This window comes from Podarcis filfolensis, assembly GCF_964270895.1.
Source record: "Podarcis filfolensis genome assembly, chromosome: 8".
In the NCBI taxonomy this organism is placed as follows: domain Eukaryota; kingdom Metazoa; phylum Chordata; class Lepidosauria; order Squamata; family Lacertidae; genus Podarcis; species Podarcis filfolensis.
This window is the reverse complement of record NC_139611.1, coordinates 47,765,278-47,789,234: the sequence shown is the minus strand read 5'-3', so window position 1 is coordinate 47,789,234 and position 23,957 is coordinate 47,765,278. Positions and strand designations below refer to the sequence as shown.

At 41.3% G+C, this 23,957-nt stretch overlaps 1 protein-coding gene across 3 annotated transcripts in view; it reads left to right on the top strand.

Moving 5' to 3' along the window:
* Positions 1-22,017, top strand: part of ADAMTS18 (ADAM metallopeptidase with thrombospondin type 1 motif 18) — a 96,839-nt gene extending 74,822 nt beyond the window's left edge. For all 3 annotated transcript variants that reach the window (XM_083629819.1, XM_083629818.1, XM_083629817.1), the window contains exons 17-23: positions 2,843-2,984; positions 4,632-4,758; positions 8,541-8,745; positions 11,595-11,786; positions 13,442-13,654; positions 15,493-15,640; positions 19,737-22,017. In XM_083629819.1, coding sequence (XP_083485945.1) covers positions 2,843-2,984; positions 4,632-4,758; positions 8,541-8,745; positions 11,595-11,786; positions 13,442-13,654; positions 15,493-15,640; positions 19,737-19,852 — 1,143 coding nt within the window. In that variant the 3' untranslated portion in view covers positions 19,853-22,017. The remainder of the gene's footprint in view (positions 1-2,842; positions 2,985-4,631; positions 4,759-8,540; positions 8,746-11,594; positions 11,787-13,441; positions 13,655-15,492; positions 15,641-19,736) is intronic.
* Positions 22,018-23,957: the final 1,940 nt, after the last annotated feature.

Sequence of the window (23,957 nt, the reverse complement as noted above, 5' to 3'; positions counted from 1 at the left end):
ATGGGTAGGAAAGCTAAGGAAAGATGATCCAAAGGTAAAAGGATGAAGGAAGGATGCACAGTTGGTAATGGACTCAGGAAGACATTGACAAAATGGAGTGGTGTCCAGAAGAGGGTGACTGGGATGGTCAGTGGTCAGCAAACTAAGTCCATTGAGAAATGGTTGAAAGAATTGGGTACATTTAGCCTGGAGAAGAGAATAATAAGGAGGGGTGTGATAATGATATTCAAATATCAGAAGGACTCTCACACAGATAATGGAGTAGGCATGTTCTGCTTGTTTTAAAGAGCAGGACTAGAACCAATAGCATATCTCAGCTAAACATTAGGAGAAACTTTCTAATAATAAGAACTGTTGAACAACTGTCTGCCTCAGGAGGTGGTGAGCTCTCCTTTACTGGAGATATTTAAGCAGAATCTGGACAGCCATCTGTCAGGGATGCTGTAATTGCATCCTGCATTGCAGATCAGGGGATTGCATTAGGTCTAAGGTCCAATTCCGTGATGGTAGTATCTGTGTATCATTGCAACTTCTTACAATTTCTTCTCTTTCTCTCTCTCTCTTGCACATGTGCACAATGCGCATGTGCTTGCTGTCTGTCTGGGTGGTGCAAAAGGGAGGCTGATTATACCCCTGGTCTCCATAAAATCTCATACATTATTTTACATTTGCCTGATATTAGGTGTTTCCTCAACCCTGGGTCTTGCAATAAAGCAGAGAGCCAAGCTATTAGTTTTGCTGGATATATATATATCTGGACTAAGCCATATATTTCCGGTTTGGATCTCTACCAGAATTTGTGGACTGAAATAGAATCTGGCTAATGGGACTGGAAAATATATCATCCTCTTCTCTGTCTCCTCTCCCTCCTCACAACAGGCACACTTTTCTATAACAACAGTAAATAATAGTAAGCTACCCAGAACTTTCACATGTTCGGTGTTAATTGACTGAATATGCAAATTTATTTTACTGTTTTTCACTATCATAGCTCATTGCTTCTCTCCTTTACCTATTCTCCTAGGTGTACATTTTCTGAAGAGCTAATATCCACTTCTCTGCCTTGAAAAACGTTAATTGTATGTTCTTGGGATTTATTTTTATGTAACCTTTACTGCTGATTTTTCATAAGCCTTTCCCCACACCTGCTCCAATTTAGATTCCATATCCATTCATAGATTTAATCCAAGCAGGACTGGTTTGATATTGGCAAGCCACCACAATACCCTTCAGGCTTTGTTAAAATGGAGAAGTTACCCATGATTCCAAAATGCATGTGGAGCCTCCACAGATATATAATAACACATAGGGAATACACAGGGAAGGGCTGTAGCTCAGTGGTGGAGCATGTGTTTTGCATGCAGAAGGCCTCAGGTTCAGTCCCCAGCATCTCCAGGTAGGGATGGTTGAGAACCTTGCCTGAAATACTGGAGAGCCATTGTCAGTCAATGTAGACAATAGATGGACACTGTAGATGGACCAATGGTCTAACTTGGCATATAATGCATCTTTCTATGTTCCTAACATAGGGCACTGACTTATACTGAATCAGACTATTGGTTTACATAGCTCAGTATTGTCTACTAAACTGCCACTGTCTCTCTCCATTGGGAATTTCAGCTGGGGCTGATGAGAATTGGGAGTTCAGTGTATGGAGGACACCACATTAGCTCACCAGGGTTTCAGACAGGAATCCTTCCTTACCTGAAGATGCTGGAGATTGAATCTGGGCCACCCTGCATACTTGTAGAGACGTTGCAGTCCTAAACTACTCAAAAGTAAGCCCCTATTGAGTTCAATGGGATTTACTCCTGGGTAAGTGAGGTAGGTTAGTCTACGAGATGGTGACTGGCCCAAGGTCACCCAGTGAGCTTCATGGCCAAGTGGGGATTTGAACCCTGCTCTCCCAGGTCCTAGTCAAACACTCTAACCATTATGCATGCTGACATAGGGATCTGCACATTCCTAGTTCAAATGAAAAATAGAATTCCTTGTAAGCCTTCATGAACCTTGTTTTATTTATTCCATCTTTTGAATTAATGCAGCCAAAGTCTCAGAAACTGCTTCTGCAGGGTACAATAGAATTTACCTCCAACAGCAAGCCTTCCTTGAGTTAGTAGTTATCTGAACTGAAGCAGATGGTTTTTAGTAATTGGCCATTGGCCTGTTCAGAATCAGCAACAGTGTAAAATTAAATGGCCTATGATGGAAAAGACAGACTTTTCTTCTCTCTCTCTCTCTCTCTCTCTCTCTCTCTCTCTCTCTCTCTCTCTCTCATTTTGACTGTACAGTATTGAGGACTTATGAGCTAGGGGACCTGAGTTTCTTTCTTTCTTATGCATGTATTCCACCCTTCCTCCCAGGAGTCCAGAGCAATACATTGCATTATCTCCTTTTATTCATGCTAAATCCTCATGATGAGGGTTACATAAAGGTCGAGTTGTCACTGTGGTGGTAAACTGGACTGTTCCTTCTTCAACTGAAAGTTGGTGCTCATTCCCACTCTAGCAAATGGAAGAAGTCCTGGTGTGTGTGTGTACTTTTCTCTTTAGTGTGAAAGGAATCTCCTATGAAAATGATTAATATATGGGACTTACCTGGGTACCCTTTGCAGGTAAGGATCTTCAGATACACATCAGTGTCCAGAACCACAGCAGATCAGGATGATTCTATTATATCTCTAACTGTATATTTTAGGCACAGTCTTAAAGGCATCTGCTTCCTGGTAAATCTTGTGGTATTCAGCTGGGCTTTCACCCAGGTAAGCTTGCCTGAGACTGCAGCCTTAACCTTTCTTTTCTCTTCATTCTTAATAACGTATTTCTCTCTCCATGCTGTCTAGATCCTTTTACAAGGCAACAATCCTGGCATTGCTTGGCAGTATACCTTCTCTAAGATTATAAATGAGAACAAGATATTCACAAAGAGACACAGCTACTCATGGGTAACAGTGCAGTCAGATTGCTCAGCTACGTGTGGTGGGGGTGAGTAACTTACTACAAAAGTCTGAATTCAATGAATATGTCAAAAAGTCATGAAATATAGTTTCCAGCATTATTATTTTTTTAATATTGAATAATACATTTGAGTAGGGGCTTCTGATTTCAGGAATCCTGGTTGATAAACTGAATTTCAGTTGATTGAATGTGCACAATACATTATTGCTTCTGATTTCCCTTTCTTTAGTCTGTTGTTGTTTATAGGTCTTTGTGTTATTAATTTGTTGCTTTTATTTATATTTACATATATATTAGACTTTCCATACCTACTAAACACAAAGTATTTTGCAATTTAAAATAAAGAAAGCATAAGGGGCTGGATTCAATTAAATAATTGTGCTTGCAAGTGTCAGCATAACAAATCCTTCTAGCTCAGTGGGGCTTTCCTCCTTCTCTCCCCCATATCTGTGCCCCCATGACCCCCATCAGCTCAGAGGGTGAGAAAAAAACCCTAGACAGAGGAGAGATAAGTTTGTATTAGTGCAATTCCACTGTATTATTAGGTCACATTTCATCAATTCTTAACTACTACTTCTTCTTCTTCTTCTTCTTTCATTTATCAGCCCCATTTTTGTCATACCAACTCAACAAACTAACACACAAAAAACTACATTAAAACATCCCAACCATGCAAAAAGACCATAAATAGTTAAAAACAAACATTTTTGCCTGGCACATAAAGGGAATGGTATAGGATAGCCATTGTTAATACAGCACTGCTCTAAGCACTATCACAAAGGTTTCTGTTACTTATTCTCTATTATCTCTCCCTAATTTTCTTCATTGTCTTTATTTTCCATGACTTTTTCATATTTTGTCTGCCATTTCATGAATCAATTTTCCCAATATTTTCCTTTTATATTCTCCATTATTTCAGGCCTTGTGCTATCTAGATTTTTAAACCCCATTCTTTCCTTTTTCCTTCTCTTTCTTGCCATCTCACGTTTCTTATCCATCTTCTTACATTTCTGATCATATCTTTTCTTCAAAAAGATCTGAATTCATGCCTTAATTGTTTCCAAAGATAAACTTGCTTGAGATAGTGTCTCCTCCCTGTGACCCTATTCCCCTTCTTTTTCCTGCCATCTTCAAGAAAGCTACAGTACATTATTGTTTAGTCATTCCCCCCCTCCCATGCATTAAATAATCCAATACAGGCTCCCCTTCTTTTTTAACAAAACCTCAAAAACCTTATTCAATGGTCCAATTCCTTCAAAACCTTCAAATTAATTGTAACTATGCAACATTTAAAATTATACTGAAAAATATTAACACACGTTGTGAGAATTCCTCTGACTCATGTTTTAAAACCAGTAAGAATGCTTTGTAACATTAATAACACTAAGGCTTGCATCCAACATTAGTACTACTCAGAGTAGATCTTTTGAAATTAAGACCTAAGCTAGTCATGCCAATTTATTTATTAGAGCTCAAGGTGGTGGCATTTTCATCTGAGGTCACATTCCCTCATAGAGAACCTTCTGGGGCCCACATGCCAGTGATGGGGGCGGGGAAAGGTTGAGAGGCAAATTGCCTGATGAACTACAGTGCTATGTTCAGTTACTTTTTCATTTCTACAATAACTTCTCTCTCTCCTACATCTTTTTTTATTTCTCTTGGTTTTCTCCATAGGGCACTTGATAGCGAAAGCTGTATGTTTACAAGATCATCGTGTCCGTGTCAATGCCTCTTTCTGTGGCCCAAGCACAAAGCCCTTGACGGAGACAAAGATATGCAATGCAAATCCTTGCCCAGCCTAGTATGTATTCTGAATTTATCATCCCTTCCTATTTCTTTTATGGGTCTTTGTGTTCGAGTCTAAATTCACAAATCTGTGGAATAAACCTATTTTGCTTCCTAGACAGATGATTCCAAACCCTCTTCTATAAAACTTGGAAGAGTTTGATTTGTATGGGACTAGGGATGGGGCAATTATTTGAACCCTTCCTCAAATTGCAACAGGATCAAAGTAGGCCCATTCCAGCTCAATTCTGCTTCCACCCCCCAACCTGGACAAAGCCTATAAGTGCAAATAGCAGGAGACAATAGGCTTGTTCACATGTTACACTGAACACAGATACAAGGTGTCTCTACACATGTACAAGTGTTTGTGTGGAAGTGTTTATGTTTGTTAATTGGTACACATACTATGCACTTGGTGACTGTTACATGTAAATAACTGTGTGAGTGTACATCTCAATTATTTGTGCACACAGGTATGTAGACTGTACGTACTCACTGAAAGTAGCATGTGAACACTGCTATGAACATCCCAGTGCCTTGGAGATTAGTATGGTTTGAGTATGGGATTGAGTATAGGATACTCTAAGAGTTGCTGGGGGAACAACTACAATTGTGGGACAATAAGTAGGGAAGAACAGCCAGAATAATGGAGCCAAAAGGCAATGTGAATGAAAGTAAGTGTGTTTAGCCTAGAGCAGTGCTCTTTAGCCTTGGATCTCCAGGTGTTGTTGGACTACAACTCCCATTATCCCCAGCCAGCTTAGCCAACATAGATGGATGATGGGAGTTGTAGTCCAATAACCTCTGGGGACCCAAGGTTAAAGAACAAAGAAGATGAAAGACAGGTATGCTGTCTGTTTTCAAATGTGAATCACATAAAAATTGTTTTAATGAAAAAAAAGTTCTACCAATTCTTCATCCTGTTTCCAACAGCAGCCAGCCAGATGCCTGTGGTAGCTCATATTTGTGCATGAATGTGATAAGCATCTTCTTTCTTTATTTTTTCTCAGCATCTGGTATTTAGAGAGATACTGCTTCTGTTAGTAAAGATTATATCTTCCCAATATTTAAGCCATTTATAGAGTTACCTTCTTAGTGAAAGGGATATAAGAAAGAAAGGGAACCACAGATGGGGAAGCTCATCTGTTAACCAAATCTGTCCAATTCAGAGGAGCAAATGAAAATATACTGCATTGGTATCCATAACAGCATCCATTAAAACATTATTAAAATGTCAATAAAAACTCATTGGTTTCTAGGCACTTCTGTATTCTTCTGTGCTATTAGAAATGTGGGCATTGCTATGGTTGTATGATGGTTGTGTCTTCAGAGCTGGGAAGGAATTTTCCCTGCTCTGCATGTTTTGCTTTTCCCATAGCAATTGTCACAACTTTGGCGGTTTAGGCCTTGGGTGGAATCCTTTAGTCTGACATCTGAAGTTGAGGTGAAGTGATGACTCACTCGCTTCCTGAGGCAGCGATAACAGGGTAACCCATTAGAGGGGTCATGAGGGGAGTCTCTGTCCAAAGCACATGACAGAAGTGCCATACAGCTCCCCTCAGCAATTTGGGGTGGGACCAGCTGCATAAACAAGTGTTTTCTGTTGGTTCCACCTTCCCCTAACTGACCCTGACATGTCTCAGACCCCCAGCGGGAGCTGAGAGGAATACACACCCAATGCCTATGCCAAGGTTTACCGACACCTAAATTCAATAAAGTTGACGTTATCGTGTCTTTTCCTTTTATGAAGGCCTGGCCCCCGGGGCAGGGGTGCTGCATCAGCATATGCAAATATGCACCTATTTGCTGTGCAATTCAATTTGTCCAGTGCACAATTTAATAAGTTTTACATAAACCATAATTTTTCACCCACGGAGTAGAATCTTATGCAGAAGTCTGTGGGTGTTTCCCTCCCTGATGATGATGATGATATATCACCACACAAATATACTGCATAAGATCGGAAAGGAAATTATAGCAGAACCACAAGAAGGCAGAGATAAAGTTTAATTGGAGTAACATATCGTGTGACAGCTTCTGCAATTTCATTGCCTAGCCTTGAGCCCCAACATTGTCTGAAAACTAATTTGAAGTAACCTCCCCACACCAAACAATCTGTTTTGCATGTGACTAATCTTCTGCCAAGTGTTATTTCTGTACCCATGGGCTCTACTTCTTGCAGACAGAAAAGTCTTCCATTACGTTTCCTTCAGCTTTCTCCGGTTTGTTTGTATTTGCCTTTTAATTGTGGCTGGCAACTTCTAAAACATAGCATTTATTTTAATCGCCAGAAAAAGCCACACAAGTAGCTATCATCATTGCATGCCTCGACTCTGACGGGAAACTCTGTGTGCACTTTGAAGATGGGTGTGTGGATCCTAAATGTTGAGTTTGCCTTTAGCTCTGGCTCCACCAACTCTTGATCACTCTGCCTTCCACACTACCAGTTTCAATGTCTCAGACCATGTACCTGCTAGTCGCAAAGAAAACAAAGCTCCCACAGCTGCCAATGGGAGCTTTCCTCCCATTGTGAGGAAATTCATCTGCTAGTTGGTAGCTTCTAAATCTTCCATACTCTAATTACAGGATGGTTTAATTTAGCAAGATATTTCTTTCTTCCTTTATTTGAAAGATGAGTTGAGATTGGTGAGAGCCTTTGTGGTATAGTGGCTGTTATGCTGGATTTAGACCAAGGGAGACTCATGTTTTTAATGTTCACTTGATGATACTCAAACACAGGTCAGCGATAGACTAGCCACAGTGACTCATGCATTGGTAGCCTCAAGATTCAGTTAATGCAAAGTGCTCCACTCAAGGGTGGTTCGAAAGCTGCAGCTAATGCAGGATGTAGTGGTCAGGCTGCTAAGTGCAGCCGCCTACCATGAGCATATAATATCATTTCCAAATGAATTGCAATGGCTACCAGTTGGCTACTGAACCAAATTTGGTCTGGGGAGGACCTGCCATTCCTAGAAGACTGAACAATGGCCAATGTTACTTTCAGATTTGTTCAAATTAGATATAGCCTGTGAATCAGGAATTATACAAATGGGGTTAAATTTCAAAGCAAAAGAGGAAGGAGGAGAAAGTGTGTGTGGCAGAAGGTGTGTGAAAAGCAGTAATATATGGAGAGAGAGAGAGAGAGAGGGAGAGAGAGAGGGAGGGAGAGAGATCAACCCCAATCTGATGGGAATTACCTCAAGTTTAATCAGAAATGTTAACTGCCCAACATGTTTTTGATAATCCTTCTACTGGGGAGAAATATGACTACTTATAATACTCCAACTGAGGATCAGAGAAAATATATGTATTTCTATCTTTCCTGCCATTATAGTTTTTCTCATAATGTTGTATATCAACATCCTTTGAGGCTGTAGCATTCCATTTAAGTACTCCAAACAATGAATGTATAGGGGATTGCTGCTGCTTTCTGGTTCCTTGATGGAACAGTTTAGTAGTTCACTGAAGAAAGGTACAATCTGTCTCTATGCATGTACAAGTGTTTATGTGGAAGAGTGTACACTTGTTGATTTGAGTACAAGTGTACTTGAGTACAGCTCCATTCTTGTGTTCACAGGTGCGCAGATTTTACATTCATTGAACGTTTCAGGTGAATAATTGTATGAGTATCCAGCTCAACTGTTTGTGTACACAAGTAGACAGATTGTACACTCATTGAATATAACATGTGAACCCCCTAGTAGCTATAATCATAGCTGATATAGAAATGTCTCCTTTGTTTTGCGCTCATTGTCTGATTCTTGGCTATCTAGTCAACACATGCATTCTTTCTTGAAGTTGGTCAGCAGGTGAATGGAGTGTTTGCAGCCAGTCTTGTGGTGGAGGGCAACAAAGTCGTCCAATCCAGTGTGTCCAGAAAAAGGCTTTTCAGAAGGAGGACATTGTGGCCCATGCTCTCTGCCCAGTAACCACACCAGCACAAATCCAGGCATGTAACCATCAAGACTGTCCACCGGAGTGGAGTCCTGGCCCGTGGTCTCAGGTAATGAAAAGAAAAGGCTAGCATTATTTTGCACTGTATTTATTATAGGTAAGAACATAATAAGAGCCCTGCTGGATCTCCATCTTCTTTAGCATCCTGTTTCTAACAGTGGCCAAGAAGATGCTTCCATGAAACTCACCAGAAGAGCAATGAAGGCAGTAGCCCTCTCCACTGCTGTCCCATAGTAACTGGTATTCATTCGCCATAAGGGAAGACCTAACATTAGTTAGTGGGGAACCTTTTATGGCTGGAGACCAGACCTTTATTTCTTGACTCCTGCCAGGCCAAATTTGACAGATGGGTGAAGTCTGTGCATTTCAGTATCCTGATTGTTGGGACAGTGCTGGGATGTTCAAAATCCCTTTTTGCAAACAGCATGGTGCTTTTTAAATATCCGAAACCCGGATCTTCAAAGAACAGCAGGGTGCTGCTTGCAAAAGGGCTCTGTTCTTTGACCCTCTGGTGGGCTTGTTTGCTTTCTCATCAAATCTCCCAAGACAGCACCAAAAGCAAGGTCTCTGAAAATTGATCTTAATTCCTGGACCAGCAAGCATGGAATCATGTCTAGAGAAGCTATGAAGTAGTGCTCCTACATATGTGACCTGCTTTCATGTTGTCAGAGGTGGTTTTAGGATAGCCCAGCTGGTTTGGCTGCACTGGGTGCCGCTCCGCAAGTGGCTCCACAATAATGATGTAGAACAGAGCACGAGAGGTGGTAGGGTGCTGAATTTTAGCATCGCACAGGGCACCCCTGAAATGTGAGCATTCAGAGTCTGCCACTGGTGATGTGGATGAGGTCAGTGCACATGCCAGTGGTGGGTGAGGCCAGAGGCAAAAGGGAGAGGAGCAACAAGCGCAAATGTGCTTTTGTACTGTAGGCCTCTTTCTACACACTCTGTCACAGCCTCTCTATGCTCCATCTAATGGAGTACAGTACAGACAAGCAGGAGGCATTGTCAGAGTTCAATGACATATTCCAACCAGGGGGGGAAACAACACTCAGGGTGCAAAGCATTGAGACATGTGGTCTTGTGAGAATACTGAGGTCTAGATAGAAGGATGGAGGGTTGCATTCAGCTCCTGATCCTCAAGTTGCCCACCTCTGGCTTAAGATGTTCAGCTGGAGTAGAGCAAAGAGGCATTTAGGGAAAGATATTTCTTATCTCATCAATTTGCATACATTAACCCCCACCCCCCACTAATCAGGCGTCCAGTGTAACATGATTATGGATAAATCCAGGATGACTGATGTCTTCTTCTTTTTGATAAGGTATCATTCCAAGCAGCTGAAAATCCTGGTACAGTTTTTTATTGTTGTTTAAAAAGCCCTGCACTTAAAAGTAGAGTTGGTAGCTTAGGGCCTCAGGCAAATTCCAATATATGCACACACCCCTGCTTCAGAAAGATGTGGGGTGTCTGAGAGATTTTATTCTGAAGTGAAACACATATACTTGTAATGTTGCCAAGGGAGACATATCACAATTTTTTATTTAAGTGAATGTGCTGGTGCAAAAGCATTCTAAGAGCCAGTTTGGTGTAGCGGTTAAGAGCGGTAGATTCATATTCTGGGGAACCAGGTTCGTGTCTCCACTCCTCCACATGCAGCTGCTGGGTGACCTTGGGCTAGTCACACTCCTCTGAAGTCTCTCAGCCCCACTCACCTCACAGAGTGTTTGTTGTGGGGGAGGAAGGGAAATGAGAATGTTAGCTCCTTTGAGACTCCTTCGGGTAGTGATAAAGCAGGATATCAAATCCAAACTCTTCTTCTTCTAATCTAAGGATTACATTGTAGCTGTGAGATCACAAGAAAAAAGACTTTGTTCAACAAACATTATGGAAAATGGATGCATTTATTTTTTCCTGATCATGTTGCCTACATAATAGTAGTACTGGGTTGTAGTGGTAATACTACTAGTAGTAGTAGGATTGTGGAGGCCGTCTAATGTATCCCCACCCTATTCAATGCAGGATTCAATTACATTCTTCCCTGGCACACGGCTGCCCAACCTTTGCTTAAACATCTCCGGTGAAGGACAGCCAAACAGCTTTCATCATTATTTTATCTCATAACATTTAGTCAAAATTTATGTAATTTACACTAATTAGTTTTACTCCTGCCTAATTAGAGAGAGCAATCTAGAATGGTGTGTCACAGTTTCACCCATTGAGAAATGGCTAGCAACAGCAGTTTCCTTTACTTCCCTTTCCTAATTTGGATTGGGTTTAGGTTCCTGAAGGGTGAGGCCAGTGACCCTTGGCACAGTGTCATCCAAATATGAGTCTCCTAAGAGTATGTTAGGACCCCTTGGGGGCTTGCTGTAGTGGTGCTGCTGATTCTATATGGCAACCACTTTTTCCCCAAACAGAAGACAATGACCAACTTCTGAGACATTTCGGGGGGGGGGGGCAGGTAACAACCAATCCAAATCATGACTGGTAAGAGAGTTTGGTGGTGTTTTTATTTGTTTGTTTTAAGAAGAGAGTCAAGGGCCGGTGTCAGTGGTGTGATGTCACATGGCACTGGGGCCCTAGCCATTACCCAAACATGTTGGTTGCTGACATGCCCCGGAAGATGACAATTAAATGAATTACCTGAGCATTGTCCAAAGGCACTTGATGGAGCCAACATACTGTGGGATGGGCCACCACCAGCCTAGAACCACATGAATACTGCCTTGAATTCCACAGTGAATTCCAGGATGGGGTTGAGAACCATTTTGTTTGTTGTCCTACTTTGGCATTTCTTGTTGTTTAGTCATTTAGTTGTGTCTGACTCTTTGTGACCCCATGGGGCATAGTAGTGTCTATTTAAAGTCTTTAATATCCAACTTTCTCAAATTCCCATGAAGTGTTCCAAAACTTGTGGAAGAGGACTTGCAAAACGTGATGTCGTCTGCAAAAGTGTAGGGCCTTCCACACTGAAAATCCTGCCGGATAACATGTGCAGCAGTCAAACAAAGCCAGAAATGCAGCAGACGTGTGTGTTGGAACGGTGCCCCAAAAATGATCGTCTACAATGGGTGATTTCTGCTTGGAGTGAGGTACGACAACCAACATGCTCTACAGGACTTAGATAGCCAGAGGGTGATATTTGAAAATCAAATGATGATATATTCAAAGGAGTGTCAGGCTTCGTTGGTCAGACAATATCTGTTGTTAATAATGCAAAAGTTAATAATTCCCCTTTGTCGCTGGACTTTATGAAGAGAAGTTTGTCTCCTTCCTTGGAGCTGTGAGGGGAGACAGTTGATGCAGGCCTACCCACTGTGGGGCATATGGACCTATGGCAGGGATGTATAACCATTTATTTTTTTCAGCCCAAGGGCCACCTTCTGACCTTCAAAATGCACAAAATGCTGAAAGACGTTTTCCTTCAGCTCTCTGTGTATATTTCAAGGGAGGAAAAGCTAGCCACACTCACCACCTCATGGCCAAGAGAATAGTGGACTTAATGGCTTTGTGGGCATCAGAGGAAGACCTGAAGGTTGCCATTGTGCCAATAGGCACTATTTTGAGCTTAACTCTCTAAATGAAACTCCATTATCCAGTCAGTATCTTTTAAATAAATTTTCTGTGTGTACTTTGTTGTCCCCTGTTAGGAATAGTGGTGGTGGTGGGGCATTTGATTTAGTTTGTATTTAAAGGCAAAGTTTCCAAGTCCACATTTTCCAAAACAACATGCAGACCTAAACAAGACATCCTTCAAAATTCACACTTCTTCACATTTTGCAGTGCATTTATGCATCCAAGGAATGCACATGCTTACCTCAGAGATATTGTAGGTTCAGTTTCCAACTGCAACAATAAAGTTAGTACTGCAATAAAGTGAGTCACACACACACACACACACACAAATTGTTTGTTTCCCAGTGTGTATTAAAATTATGTTTAGATTATGCTGTGTGAAATACCATTATGTTGTTGTTGTTTTAAAAAATGTACATACCTTGATTAACACATACTTTATGGCTAAAAATTCCTAACCATCATCTGAGCCTTGCTCACAGAAGGTCATGCCTCAGCGTTGATGGCTGCTGATGGATCAGGGTGGTGGTTGCTGAAGGTTGGGGTGGCTGTGACAGTTTCTTAAAATAAGTAGCTTGATGGCTACCCTGAGAAAACATGCTTAGCCTTCCCCCAGGCCTCTCTGGCTACAGAAGTGGGTGGGCTTTAGTCCTAGCCAGTTCCACTGCGATGGCCAGAAGAGGGGAAGCAGGGTGGGGAACTTCCTTCCCCTGGAAATGGTTGGGCTTCCTGTTGCTGCACCCACATTCTCGTAAGGAGCTGCAGGAGCATGTGGGGGAATAGGGTCCTGCAGCCTCACCACCAACCCAGCAGCAGCAGCAGCTGTTGCTCCTCCAGTCCTTCAATTTGTAAAAAATGCAAAGTGCAATAAAGTGAGGCATGCCTGTATATAAAAATGTATATACTTGTGTAAAGTGTGCTTATAAATGCATATATTACTGAAAAATAACATATAAAAATGCATTCTATTAGGGGAAATTGCTTGCAAAATATTAGGCAAAAGTGCATACAGCAAAGTGTATATTAGAAGAATTTCATACTAAAACACTGATGAGTTTTATGAGGACGTTTTTATTTTCTAAAATGCAAATTGATATGGAGAAAATTTGTCTGGAAAAATGAGAAAAGGACAGAAACTGAAATTGACACATTCTCCCTTTCCTACCCATAGTGCTCTGCCACCTGTGGCCCAGGTGTGAAGCGGCGAGAAATGCAGTGCAGTGAGAAAAGTATCAGTGGCAAACTCATCACCTTCCCACAGCGACGTTGCCGAAACCTTATGAAGCCAAATATTGAACTGGAGGAAGGCTGCAACAGAGGAGCATGTTCTCTGCACCATTTATACCACAGGGTGCCAGGGTGGTATTCTTCACCTTGGCAACAGGTGAGAGAAGAGGTTTCATATGGAGATCTAAACCAGTCATTTCTACCATGTTTCATAATGTTTGTTATCACCAAGTGCTTCCCTTTCTCTAGTTTAGGGAAAAGGAACTTTTTAAGCCTGAGGGCCACATCTCCCTCTGGGCAACCTTCTGGGGGCCAAATGACAATGGTGGGTGTGGCAGAGGCAAATCAGGCAAACAAAAAAATGCATATTTTGCCTTTGCACAGTAGACTAGTTTCTTCAGACTTGCACATCTCTTTCTATCCTCCATCCAGGCAAGCAAGGAAGCATTCTCAGAGTAGAAGAGCACATTCCTGTCAGGCAAAAACACTCAAGCAAAGCAGGGCTAATGGGGAATGTGCCTCAGGAGAGTCGCAAGGGCCACAGATAAAGGTCTAGAGCAGGGGTAGGCAACCGAAGGCCCGGGGGCCGGATGCGGCCCAATCGCCTTCTAAATCCTGCCCGCGGATGGTCCGGGAACCAGCGTGTTTTTACATGAGTAGAATGTGTCCTTTTATTTAAAATGCATCTCTGGGTTATTTGTGGAGCATAGGAATTCGTTCATATTTTCCCCCAAAATATAGTCCAGCCCACCACATGGTCTGAGGGACAGTAGACCGGCCCACGACTGAAAAAGGTTGCTGACCCCTGGTCTAGAGGCTGCATTTGGCCCCTGGACCTGTTCTTCTTCCTTGTCTTCCTGTCCATTGACAGTGTCACTGTGATTTGTACATCACTTAAGGAAGAAGAGGAGAATCAACAGCACCATTTTGGTATAAATGATTCATTTGTCTGGAAACCGATAAGTGCTTTATATAACAATGTTTCTGCTGCAGCAGCTATGTTGCATTCCACCCTCTTTTCCATACCAATCTTCAGAGGGCTGCACTGTGGTTGAACCATTACAAATCTTTATGCACAATGTCCTTGGGGATCTACAGAGATTGTCTGGAATTCCTTAAATAGTGTGATTGATTACTGGATCAGTCTGTGTTTGTTTCCACAGTCTCTCAAACAAGCTTCTGTATTTTGGAACTTGCTTACTTTGTCAGTCCCATATCCCTAAGACAAGCATTTATTTGATAGCATATACATGCAGCTTTTGAACCTTAAGCTTCATAATCAGATGAAAGTGTCGTGGGGACATGATCTTCATGGATAGTGGGGTTTCTTGAAAATAAAATCAGGATATTTCAACCACACTGGGTCCCCTCCCCTTTGAGAAGGATAGCTGGCAAATTCCTAATACCTCTTAGCCATCCTGAGGGATTATTCAAAGCCAAGTGGCAAGGGGTCTTGCACAGCATTTAATTAATGTTTTAAACCCTGATTAAACAAGCAGTCAGGAGTTGGGGAAGGAGAAACTTGCAGACTGCCTACATATATCCTTCTTCTCCCATTCTCCTCGCTGCCAGCCTTTGACAGCCTTAGGTTGCTCAAAGGGGGGGGGGGGTTGACCCAGTATGACCTGAAGCAGCCTTAGCCCAACCCAATCAAATCCCTGGTCAACCCAAGTTGGCCTGATTTATTTTGAGATCTGGGATTTAGGTGGATCCAGTGCACAGCCTGATTAGAAATACAGACTCAAATGTGTAAACCTATCCAGGGAGAAAGTTCTACAATGCAGGTTGTAACACTGAAAAGACCCTACTCCTTGCTACCACCCTTGGGTTTTTCCCTCAGCCTTTCAGGGATCAAGTGTCAAATGCATATACTCCTTTGATGGCTTTGCATAGAAAGATTCATGTGGAAGAAGTGTAAATGGAAAGGAATTCAATGCTTGGAGCTCTGGAGGCCCTAATGGAAGTAAAATCTCTTATCCTTTCTGTCACTTACAGTGCACGGTGACATGCGGTGGAGGAGTGCAGACACGGACTGTCCAGTGCCTTCGTCAGGGTCAACCAGCTGTGGGCTGCCTGCCTCAACAGAAGCCCGCAATGTCAAGAGCCTGCAATACTAATTTCTGCCTTGCGCCTGAGAAGAAAGGTAAAGACTGTCCCACTGTTTAAAGTAAATGTGTAGCAGACTAGATCTCCCAAGCTTTGCCCCTTTCTGAGAGCTGATACATAAAGGCCAGTGAGAACTGAATGGTTGAATTGTTTGACAAGACAATTCTGCCTGAGTAGTTGGCAAAATATGGGTAAAAACATATGGAAGACCTGCAGAACTAGGCATCACCTGTCTATGGTGGTCTATTCCACGCAGGCCTCATGGGAAGTTTCCTTATTCCTGATAAGACTGTCCACCTAACCCAGTGTCATCTACTCTGAGCAGCAATGACCAAGGGAGACATTAGCAAATGGGATACTGCTCCACTTGACATCAGCCACCCTGCCCTGGCACCCGCCTGCTTACTTACATCCAGTCCAGGAGATGGTACTGGCTGTCCTCTTTCCCCTTCCTGGTCTCTGTATTGCCATTAAGTAGCTAGGAGGGTGGGGGCAAACCAAGAATTATTTGGCTCTGTCTGTCATTGGCTCTGGCTCTACATGCTGTTGGTCTCTCTGCCTTCCACCCCGCCACTCCCAATGGGCACCAACTGCCACTCACAGCAGCTCTCCAAGGATGCAGACAGAGGTCTCTCCCAAGACCTGCTACCTTGTTATTTTAAATGGAGATGCAAAGGATTGAACCTGCGACCATCTGCACAAAAAGCCCGTGTCCTGTTACAGAGTTGGAGTCCCTCCACAAGTCATAAAGTGAGTCGTTTTCATCTGTGAGGTAGACCTAAATCATTAGAATCAACTGTATCTTGGATAGTCAAAAGGGATGAAAGAATAAATCCTAGCCTGAAATTACTGCTTCCTTATTTATTCCTACCATTTTTATAAAAAACCCCACAAACATAACAACTTATTTTTGCTGAGTTCCAGAGGTTTTTTGGTGTGTGTGTAGATCTCCTCCCCTCCTTGAACTTCCAGGAATGGATCATTCCAAGAGGTTCCTGGGTCTAGTTTCATCCACCTTTATTTTTGCCCAATTAATACCAATAATAATATCCACTTTCTGTCCTGAGACGGTATTTTTTCCATTTCTCTTCCCCTAACTGGATTTCTTGTCCAGTGTCTGTTACTCATTTCACTCCAGTCTCTTCCCTTCCCCCTCCCTGCAGCTGTAGAAGTCCTTCTGACTTTATTGTAACTAGGTCTTCAGGCTCTGGAGATCAATTATTTCTTCACCGTGCTGTAAGTCTCTGTCTCCACCAGCGAACACAACCAGCTGTGCTGGAACTGTATTGAAGCCAATCACTCTCAATTACCCACCACATAGTTCCAGCCCTGTGAGTCATTGGGGAGAGATCATGAGAAAGAAATGAGCCTTTCAGGGAGAGTTAACATGCTTCCCTAGACAAGCTGGGTCTGCTCCTCTGTTCATTTCCCCCTCTCCTCATTTCCATCACTCAGCAGGGTACTGTAACTCAAAGCTCAGTGGTGGCTGGTGGGGCTGAAAGGCAGAGAGGCCAACAGTAGGTGGAGCAAGAAACAGGTAGAGCTAACTAATTCTTGTTTTGCTCTGATCCTTCTTCCTACTTAATGGCAACACAGAAATGAAGGAGGCGGAAGCTGACAGCCAGTGGCACCTCTTGGGTCAGATGTATGTAAGAAGGCAGACTTACGTGAGTAAGATGGCTGGTAGATAGCAGGAAAACCTGTTCTTTACTGCTGAATCAGAACAAATGGCAATGCAGATTTTCAACAGATTGCTGTTTGTGCTGATTAAAGGGTAAATAATGGGTTCTCTTGAGGAAAGTGCCAGCAGGGATTTGGGGGGGGGGAGACAAAGGGGCTCAGACATGGAGTTTTAAACTATGGATCTATGCCTAGAAACATGGTACAGAAGGAAGTCTGGAGGAGCCCTTAATGAAAACAGTTTTGGATAAGTAGAGATGTTGGATAATTCCGACAGACATAGAAATAGGAAACTACCTATTTTCACTTATTTGTTCCATGTCTGGAATGGAAATCAGTCCAGTGAATACAAACAGTATTTGCCTTCATTGTTGCTTTTAGACTGCAAATGATACATAACTGGTTACTGCCCCCCAATCATTTGCAATGTGTTTTCTTTGCAATGAAATGAATGGGGTGGAATAATGTAACAGCAATATGACTAATTATAAAAATTACATAAATTAAGTAATTTTGCCACATCAGATGGTGAGATGAATAACATAGGTTTTGGAGGAAGAACTTAAGTGGAATGGAAATGGTGTTGTGTGCAATGAATACAGGGCAAAACTGAAAAGGATGTATTCTTACATCCCTGTTGGCAAGATAATTGATTGTTTTTGTCTCCAATACCTAGCCTTCTGGGGCAGGCTCATGTGGTCCTTACTGGAACCATGACTTTGACCAATAATTTATGGATTATCCTGCGACCAAAGCCTTGACAAGGGAAATCTGTAGTAGTCAAGCCTCTTTCTGCCACTGACCTATTCATGTCACAGGAGATCTTTGGGCCAATAGCTGACAGCCTGTGTATTATGTCAAGATGTGAGTGATTTTATACAAATGAGAAGAGTCTCTTCTGTGCCATCAGTTTTAAGCCTTTCATCTGAAATAAAAAGGATGCGGATTAAAAGCCATGTCAATTTCCTGTACTATGAACTACTAGTTTTGAGGGCAAACTGGAAGGATTTCCCATGTTCCAATAATAGCTGAACTCAGCAGTAAATCTTTCCCAAGTTTCACTTATGTTGCTTTAATGCTGCAATTTAAACCGTTAAGGAATGTATTTCTAGAGTAGCAACATGATTCATTGCTATTCACTTTTAGGTAAAGCATTAATCAGTTGCAGCCCAACTACAGAATGCTTCAGCTATGCAATATTTTAAGCCAACTGATCTTTGCTTTTTCAAAATGATAGTCTAAAAAAAGGGGGGTGCTGTTTCTTTTTTGGAGAATTTGGGCTATACTTTCAGTGCATGGAAGGACTCTTTTCTCCTTCTCTTTCTCCACCCTCTCTTTCAGCCAGGCACTCTGCAATGCACTTACTGATGTCTCAGTTTGCATATTTTCCTCCTCCTCCTCATCCTCATCACTATTTCCTTTTGTGTCATGTCCTTTAGATTGGGAGCAAGAGGGGCAGGCATTGGCTTGTTTTTCTTTTTATCTGTAAGTTGCTCTAGGGGACTTTTGGCTCAAGAATGAAGTAAAAATAAATACATAATCTGAAATCCTCCTGCACCTCATAGACAGTTGTCAGTTTGCTTCCCTCCCAGTGTGCTCCATGACATATGGACTACTCTAACAGATAGTATGCTGTGGCTGCATATTCCATGCGGAGAGAGGAGAAAGCTATTGAATAGATTGGTGTACAGGAGAACTTCATGTAACAAGCATAGCACAATGTGTCCAGCACATTAAGCAGCATGTCTCTAAGCAGATGTTCTGTGGCTGGAGTGGGGACTATTTTTTCACACTGAGAGCCACATTCCTTTTTAACCTTAGGGGTTAGGGCCCATTGAACTGAATCTGTAAAGTCAGTCATGACTTAAGTCCCACGGGAACTAAGTGCAACAGTCTCATTCTGGATCAAACTCAATACTATTACCAAAACTTAATTCGCATATATGTGAAAGAGATTTCTTTGGCTGACTTTCTTGGGCATGAGATGTGCTGAACAAGAGATTCTCCTTATAGGTGTTTTCAGGTATCTGCATTTTGGTGGTTTGGTTTTTTTTGGTAAGAAACCCATCCCCTGCCCTACAGCTCTTGACATTCTCAGACAAAAAATGCATAAGTCCTTGGAGGCGGCTTACATGTATGAAATGAACCAGCTAATAGGAGCATTCAGCTCATATTTGCATGACTTGTATTCCTTCTGAAAAGAAAGCTAGCAGAAATTTACAGGTAAGTATCCATGATCCAGGCATGCCATGAGTCTTGTATACTGACTGAAGCTTTTCTGCAATCCCGAGTCTTCAGTGTTAATGCAGATCACATGAACAGAGCACTCATGGGAGCGATTAGATGTACATGTCATCAACCAGTCCAGGTGCATGAAGTGTCCCTGAGCTTCAGTGTTCCTGAGACATACTGCAAAATACTAAATATTCTTGTCTGGAATTTCACCATTGCAGATGATCCTTCTTGTGTGGACTTCTTCACTTGGTGCCATCTGGTCCCCCAGCATGGTGTCTGCAATCACAAATTTTACGGCAAGCAGTGCTGCAAATCGTGCACACGGAAGAACTGATGTGAATGGAATCACTTCAATGGCAAGAGCCTCCCTTGCAAGACGATGGCAAACTTTTCTAGAAGGTCTTCCAGAACCACAAATGACCAATGGAAGAGACTTGGGTACTGTAGAACAAGGTGTTCTATAGTACAGCTTTTAACCAAGGATTAGTACACAAGGACTGGACTTTTTCCAAACAGGGTATTTTTGAATGCTAGCAGATGGAGGCAACTTTTAGCCTTCTTTCTATTTGTCATTAACCCTACTCTGTTAATGGTCATATCTGATCTCCAAAGTGGAGTAGCACAGTCAGTATGGTGCTCATATTCTGCTCAGTGGTATGCACACAGAACCTGCAAAGAGGCAATATCATTGTAATACCAAGAGATATGTTGGCTATTTCAATGTTAGTTAGCATAGCCTTTCAAAACAAGCAGAAAACAACTCCAGAGAAATTACTTTGGTGGCTGCTGAGATAATGTGTTGCTGTACATAACATAGGCATTATGTTATTCACAGTAAGCACAATTACTGCACTATCAAGATAAAAGGTGCTTTTCTATTTCACTTGCTGCTGGGAAAGCAAGGCTTATCTCATGGTAGAATTTTAGTTTTATTTTGTTCCCCATTTCACTTTGATTAGTAACTCAGTCATGGTTTACTAACCACTTGAGAGGCAGGCACTCCTTGAGATGCCCATCCAAGAGAACAAAACGGGACTTTTCTTTAGAGCATCTTCATTTAGCGCATTGCTATGTAGTATGAAGCAGACTAGCATTTTATTCTTCAAGTAACTCATGAAAGCCACACATTTGCTGTTACCCAGTGCTGAAACAAATGATCACCAGAATCCCAGAATCCCATCGGCATCCAGAATATGCTAATTTAGAGTTCAGTTTTGAACACTCACAACTTTTGGAGAACTTGCAGAAACTAGGTCTTTCACCTGCAAAACTTGAGTTTCCAGACATTACACCTAGAAAGAAAACTCAGCTGTTGCCAGAAAAGTATAAATGGTCTGCATGAAATTCATAAAGCAGTTTCTGGAAACTCTGAAATTGCAAAATTAATCTTGGTGAATTCAAACAGGGTTCTAAATTAATATGGTTGTTTTTAGATTATAAAGTCAGTAGATAAGAACAAATTGCTTGATTCAATTCACTGACTGATGTGCCAGTACAATACAATGTTTTTTGCAAATTGAGTCATTTATTTTCTCCTTGCCACTCCACCATGTTCCCTCATGTAAAATGCCACTCTGGAGGGTTTTCTGGCCTCCTGGAGCCAATGCACAGTTTGTAAATAGGGGAAAGCTATTGATGCCTTCTGCATGAACATGTGCCTTTGTTCATGTGGGACCCAAGCCTATGATCTGTGTTATTTGTTCTGGGTAGCTAGCCCAGAATAATCAAACACCAACACAATTATTATTTTTTTGCAGTGGTGCTGACATTTGTATGCTCAGAATCCAATGGAACCAGGGCACACAATATCTTGGATGCCCAAACTGCAAACATTTGGAGGACCAAGCTATCACCTCTCTCTCTCTTTGCCAAAACTGAGACAACTAAAGAAAGATTGTAACCTAATGACATTTTCTGAGGAATGGCTAAAAACGACATTTCCCTCTGTTTCCACTCAATTCCACAGTTTCATTTGATGAATGTAGTTCAGTTTCACTGATCCAAACTAAAAGTAGCCCCATCAGCACCAATGCAGACAGTGGTCAGTTAAAAATAGAAGTTGCTTTTGCAAATGCTTAAATGAAACAAAACAAAATACATGTCTTCTCTGTGATATGCTTAAGAAATGATTATTGGAACCATATCTTGGCTTCTAAATTCTCCATGTCTTGAATATTGAACGTTGTAAACTTATACTTTCTAGGGGACATTTTCCTCCCCCGGCAAACTTTTGTTCTAAAAATGTGTCATTTTTTATTATTTGATGTAAAAATATTAATTTATTAATGCATAGCTCCCCCCTCTTTTTATTTTCTCACTTGCTTCCCAAGTAAGTGGCAGCAACAGCAAAATAGTGTTACATAGAAGTATGGATTATGGTGTAAAAAAAAAGAAGCGCAAAGTATAAAGTGTACTATTTAATTATTTTATAAGTTTTATAAGAAAAATACTCTAACTGTTTCATTATGTTTGGTACACATACACGTTTTGAATAAAACATGGAAGCTTGATGTACATTCAGAGCAATGTGAATGACATTTCTGTTTCTGCATGCTTTTACAACTGCTGCCTTGAACATTCTCATGCCTGGCATATAATTTTGATATCCTGGTTTACTGTAGCAATACGCACCAACATTTTTTTTTAAAACAAAAAATTTTTTTTCTTTCCAGTAGCACCTTAAAGACCAACTAAGTTAGTTCTTGGTATGAGCTTTCGTGTGCATGCACACTTCGTCAGATACGTATCTGACGAAGTGTGCATGCACACGAAAGCTCATACCAAGAACTAACTTAGTTGGTCTTTAAGGTGCTACTGGAAAGAAAAATTTTTTTTTGTTTTGACTATGGCAGACCAACACGGCTACCTTTCTGTAACATTTTTTTTTAAAATTTTTTTATTAAATTTTCCAACATACATTTATAGTATCCAATCTAAATTTATCACATATTTTCTCTTTTAGACTTCCTTCAACCTCTCTGACAATCATCCATTATTCAAATTTTTAAATACGCATTTCCTAATTTTATATTGCATTTTATAAACCTTCACACACTTAGTTTTCATCAATACAATAGTCCTCTATCATTTACAGAACTTCTTGAAATCCCACTAGCGTTATTTGCTCATCACATACACATTTCAGATAGTCTGAAAATTTTCCCCAGTCTTCAATGAACTTTTGATCTCGTATATATCTGATCTTTCCTGTTAGTTTGTCCAGTTCAGCATACTCCATCAGTTTCATTCTCCATTCTTTGAGTGTCGGCAGTTGTTCCTGTTTCCATCTTTGGGCCAATAATATTCTCGCTGCTGTTACTGCATATTGGAAAAGTTTACAGTCCATTCTATTTATTTCATTTCCTACTATTCCTAAAAGAAAAGCCTCTGGTTTCTTAACAAACGTATATTTCAACATCTTTTTCATCTCATTATATATCATTTCCCAGAAGCCCTTCACCTTCTTACAGTCCCACCACATATGATAAAATGTTCCTTCTTTTTCTTTACATTTCCAACACTTATTACATGTTTTATACATTTTTGCCAGTTTCACAGGTGTGATGTACCATCTATAAATCATTTTTATAACATTTTCCTTTAATGCAGTACCGCACCAACATTTAAAGGCTATGTTGATATATAGAAAGCTTCATTTTAGGCCTGATAGCTGCCTCATACCCTCCAACATATCTCTGATGAAAATAGGGATGTCCTATTCAACAACAACATTATTATACCCCACCCATCTGACTAGGTTGCATCTGGGTAGCTTCCAACATATATAAAAACATAATAAAACATTAAACATTAAAAAACTTCCCTATACAGAGCTGCCTTCTGATGTCTTCTAAAGGCTGTGTAGTTACTTATCTCCTTGGCTTGGGGGTTGCTTAACTCCATACCCTCCAACATCTCTCTGATGAAAATAGGGAAATCTTCAGGAAAAGTGGGACATTCTGGGATCAAATCAGAAATTGGGATGGCTTCTGTAAACCTGGGACTCTCTGGAAAATATATAATTCTTTAAAGAGGTCATGAACCCAGACATGCAAAGCTGGTAACAGGCCTAGGCCAGAAGGGAAATGTAGGCTCTATTTCAATCATCTTTACCAAAGATCTCCCTTTGCCTCTACCAGGGGGACTTGGAGTAGGCCCTTTCAAAAAGGTAGGTGCATGCCAATTGTGTTACCTGCCCCCCAGCCTCTGTTCTAGCCTGGTCATGCAGGATAGTTGTGTATTGGTATTATAGATGCACTGTTTCTGGATAACGAAAAGCAGATTATTTCCAACATAATACCGTGTGGATCCACATTCTTTTGCAGTGCAAGGGCTGTAGGTGAAATGGAGATTAGAATGGGGATTGCATTTAGAATCTTGAAAAGCTCCAAATTCTTGGAAGCAACTCAAGCCAAGCTTTTTCAGATTCCTTAATGCTA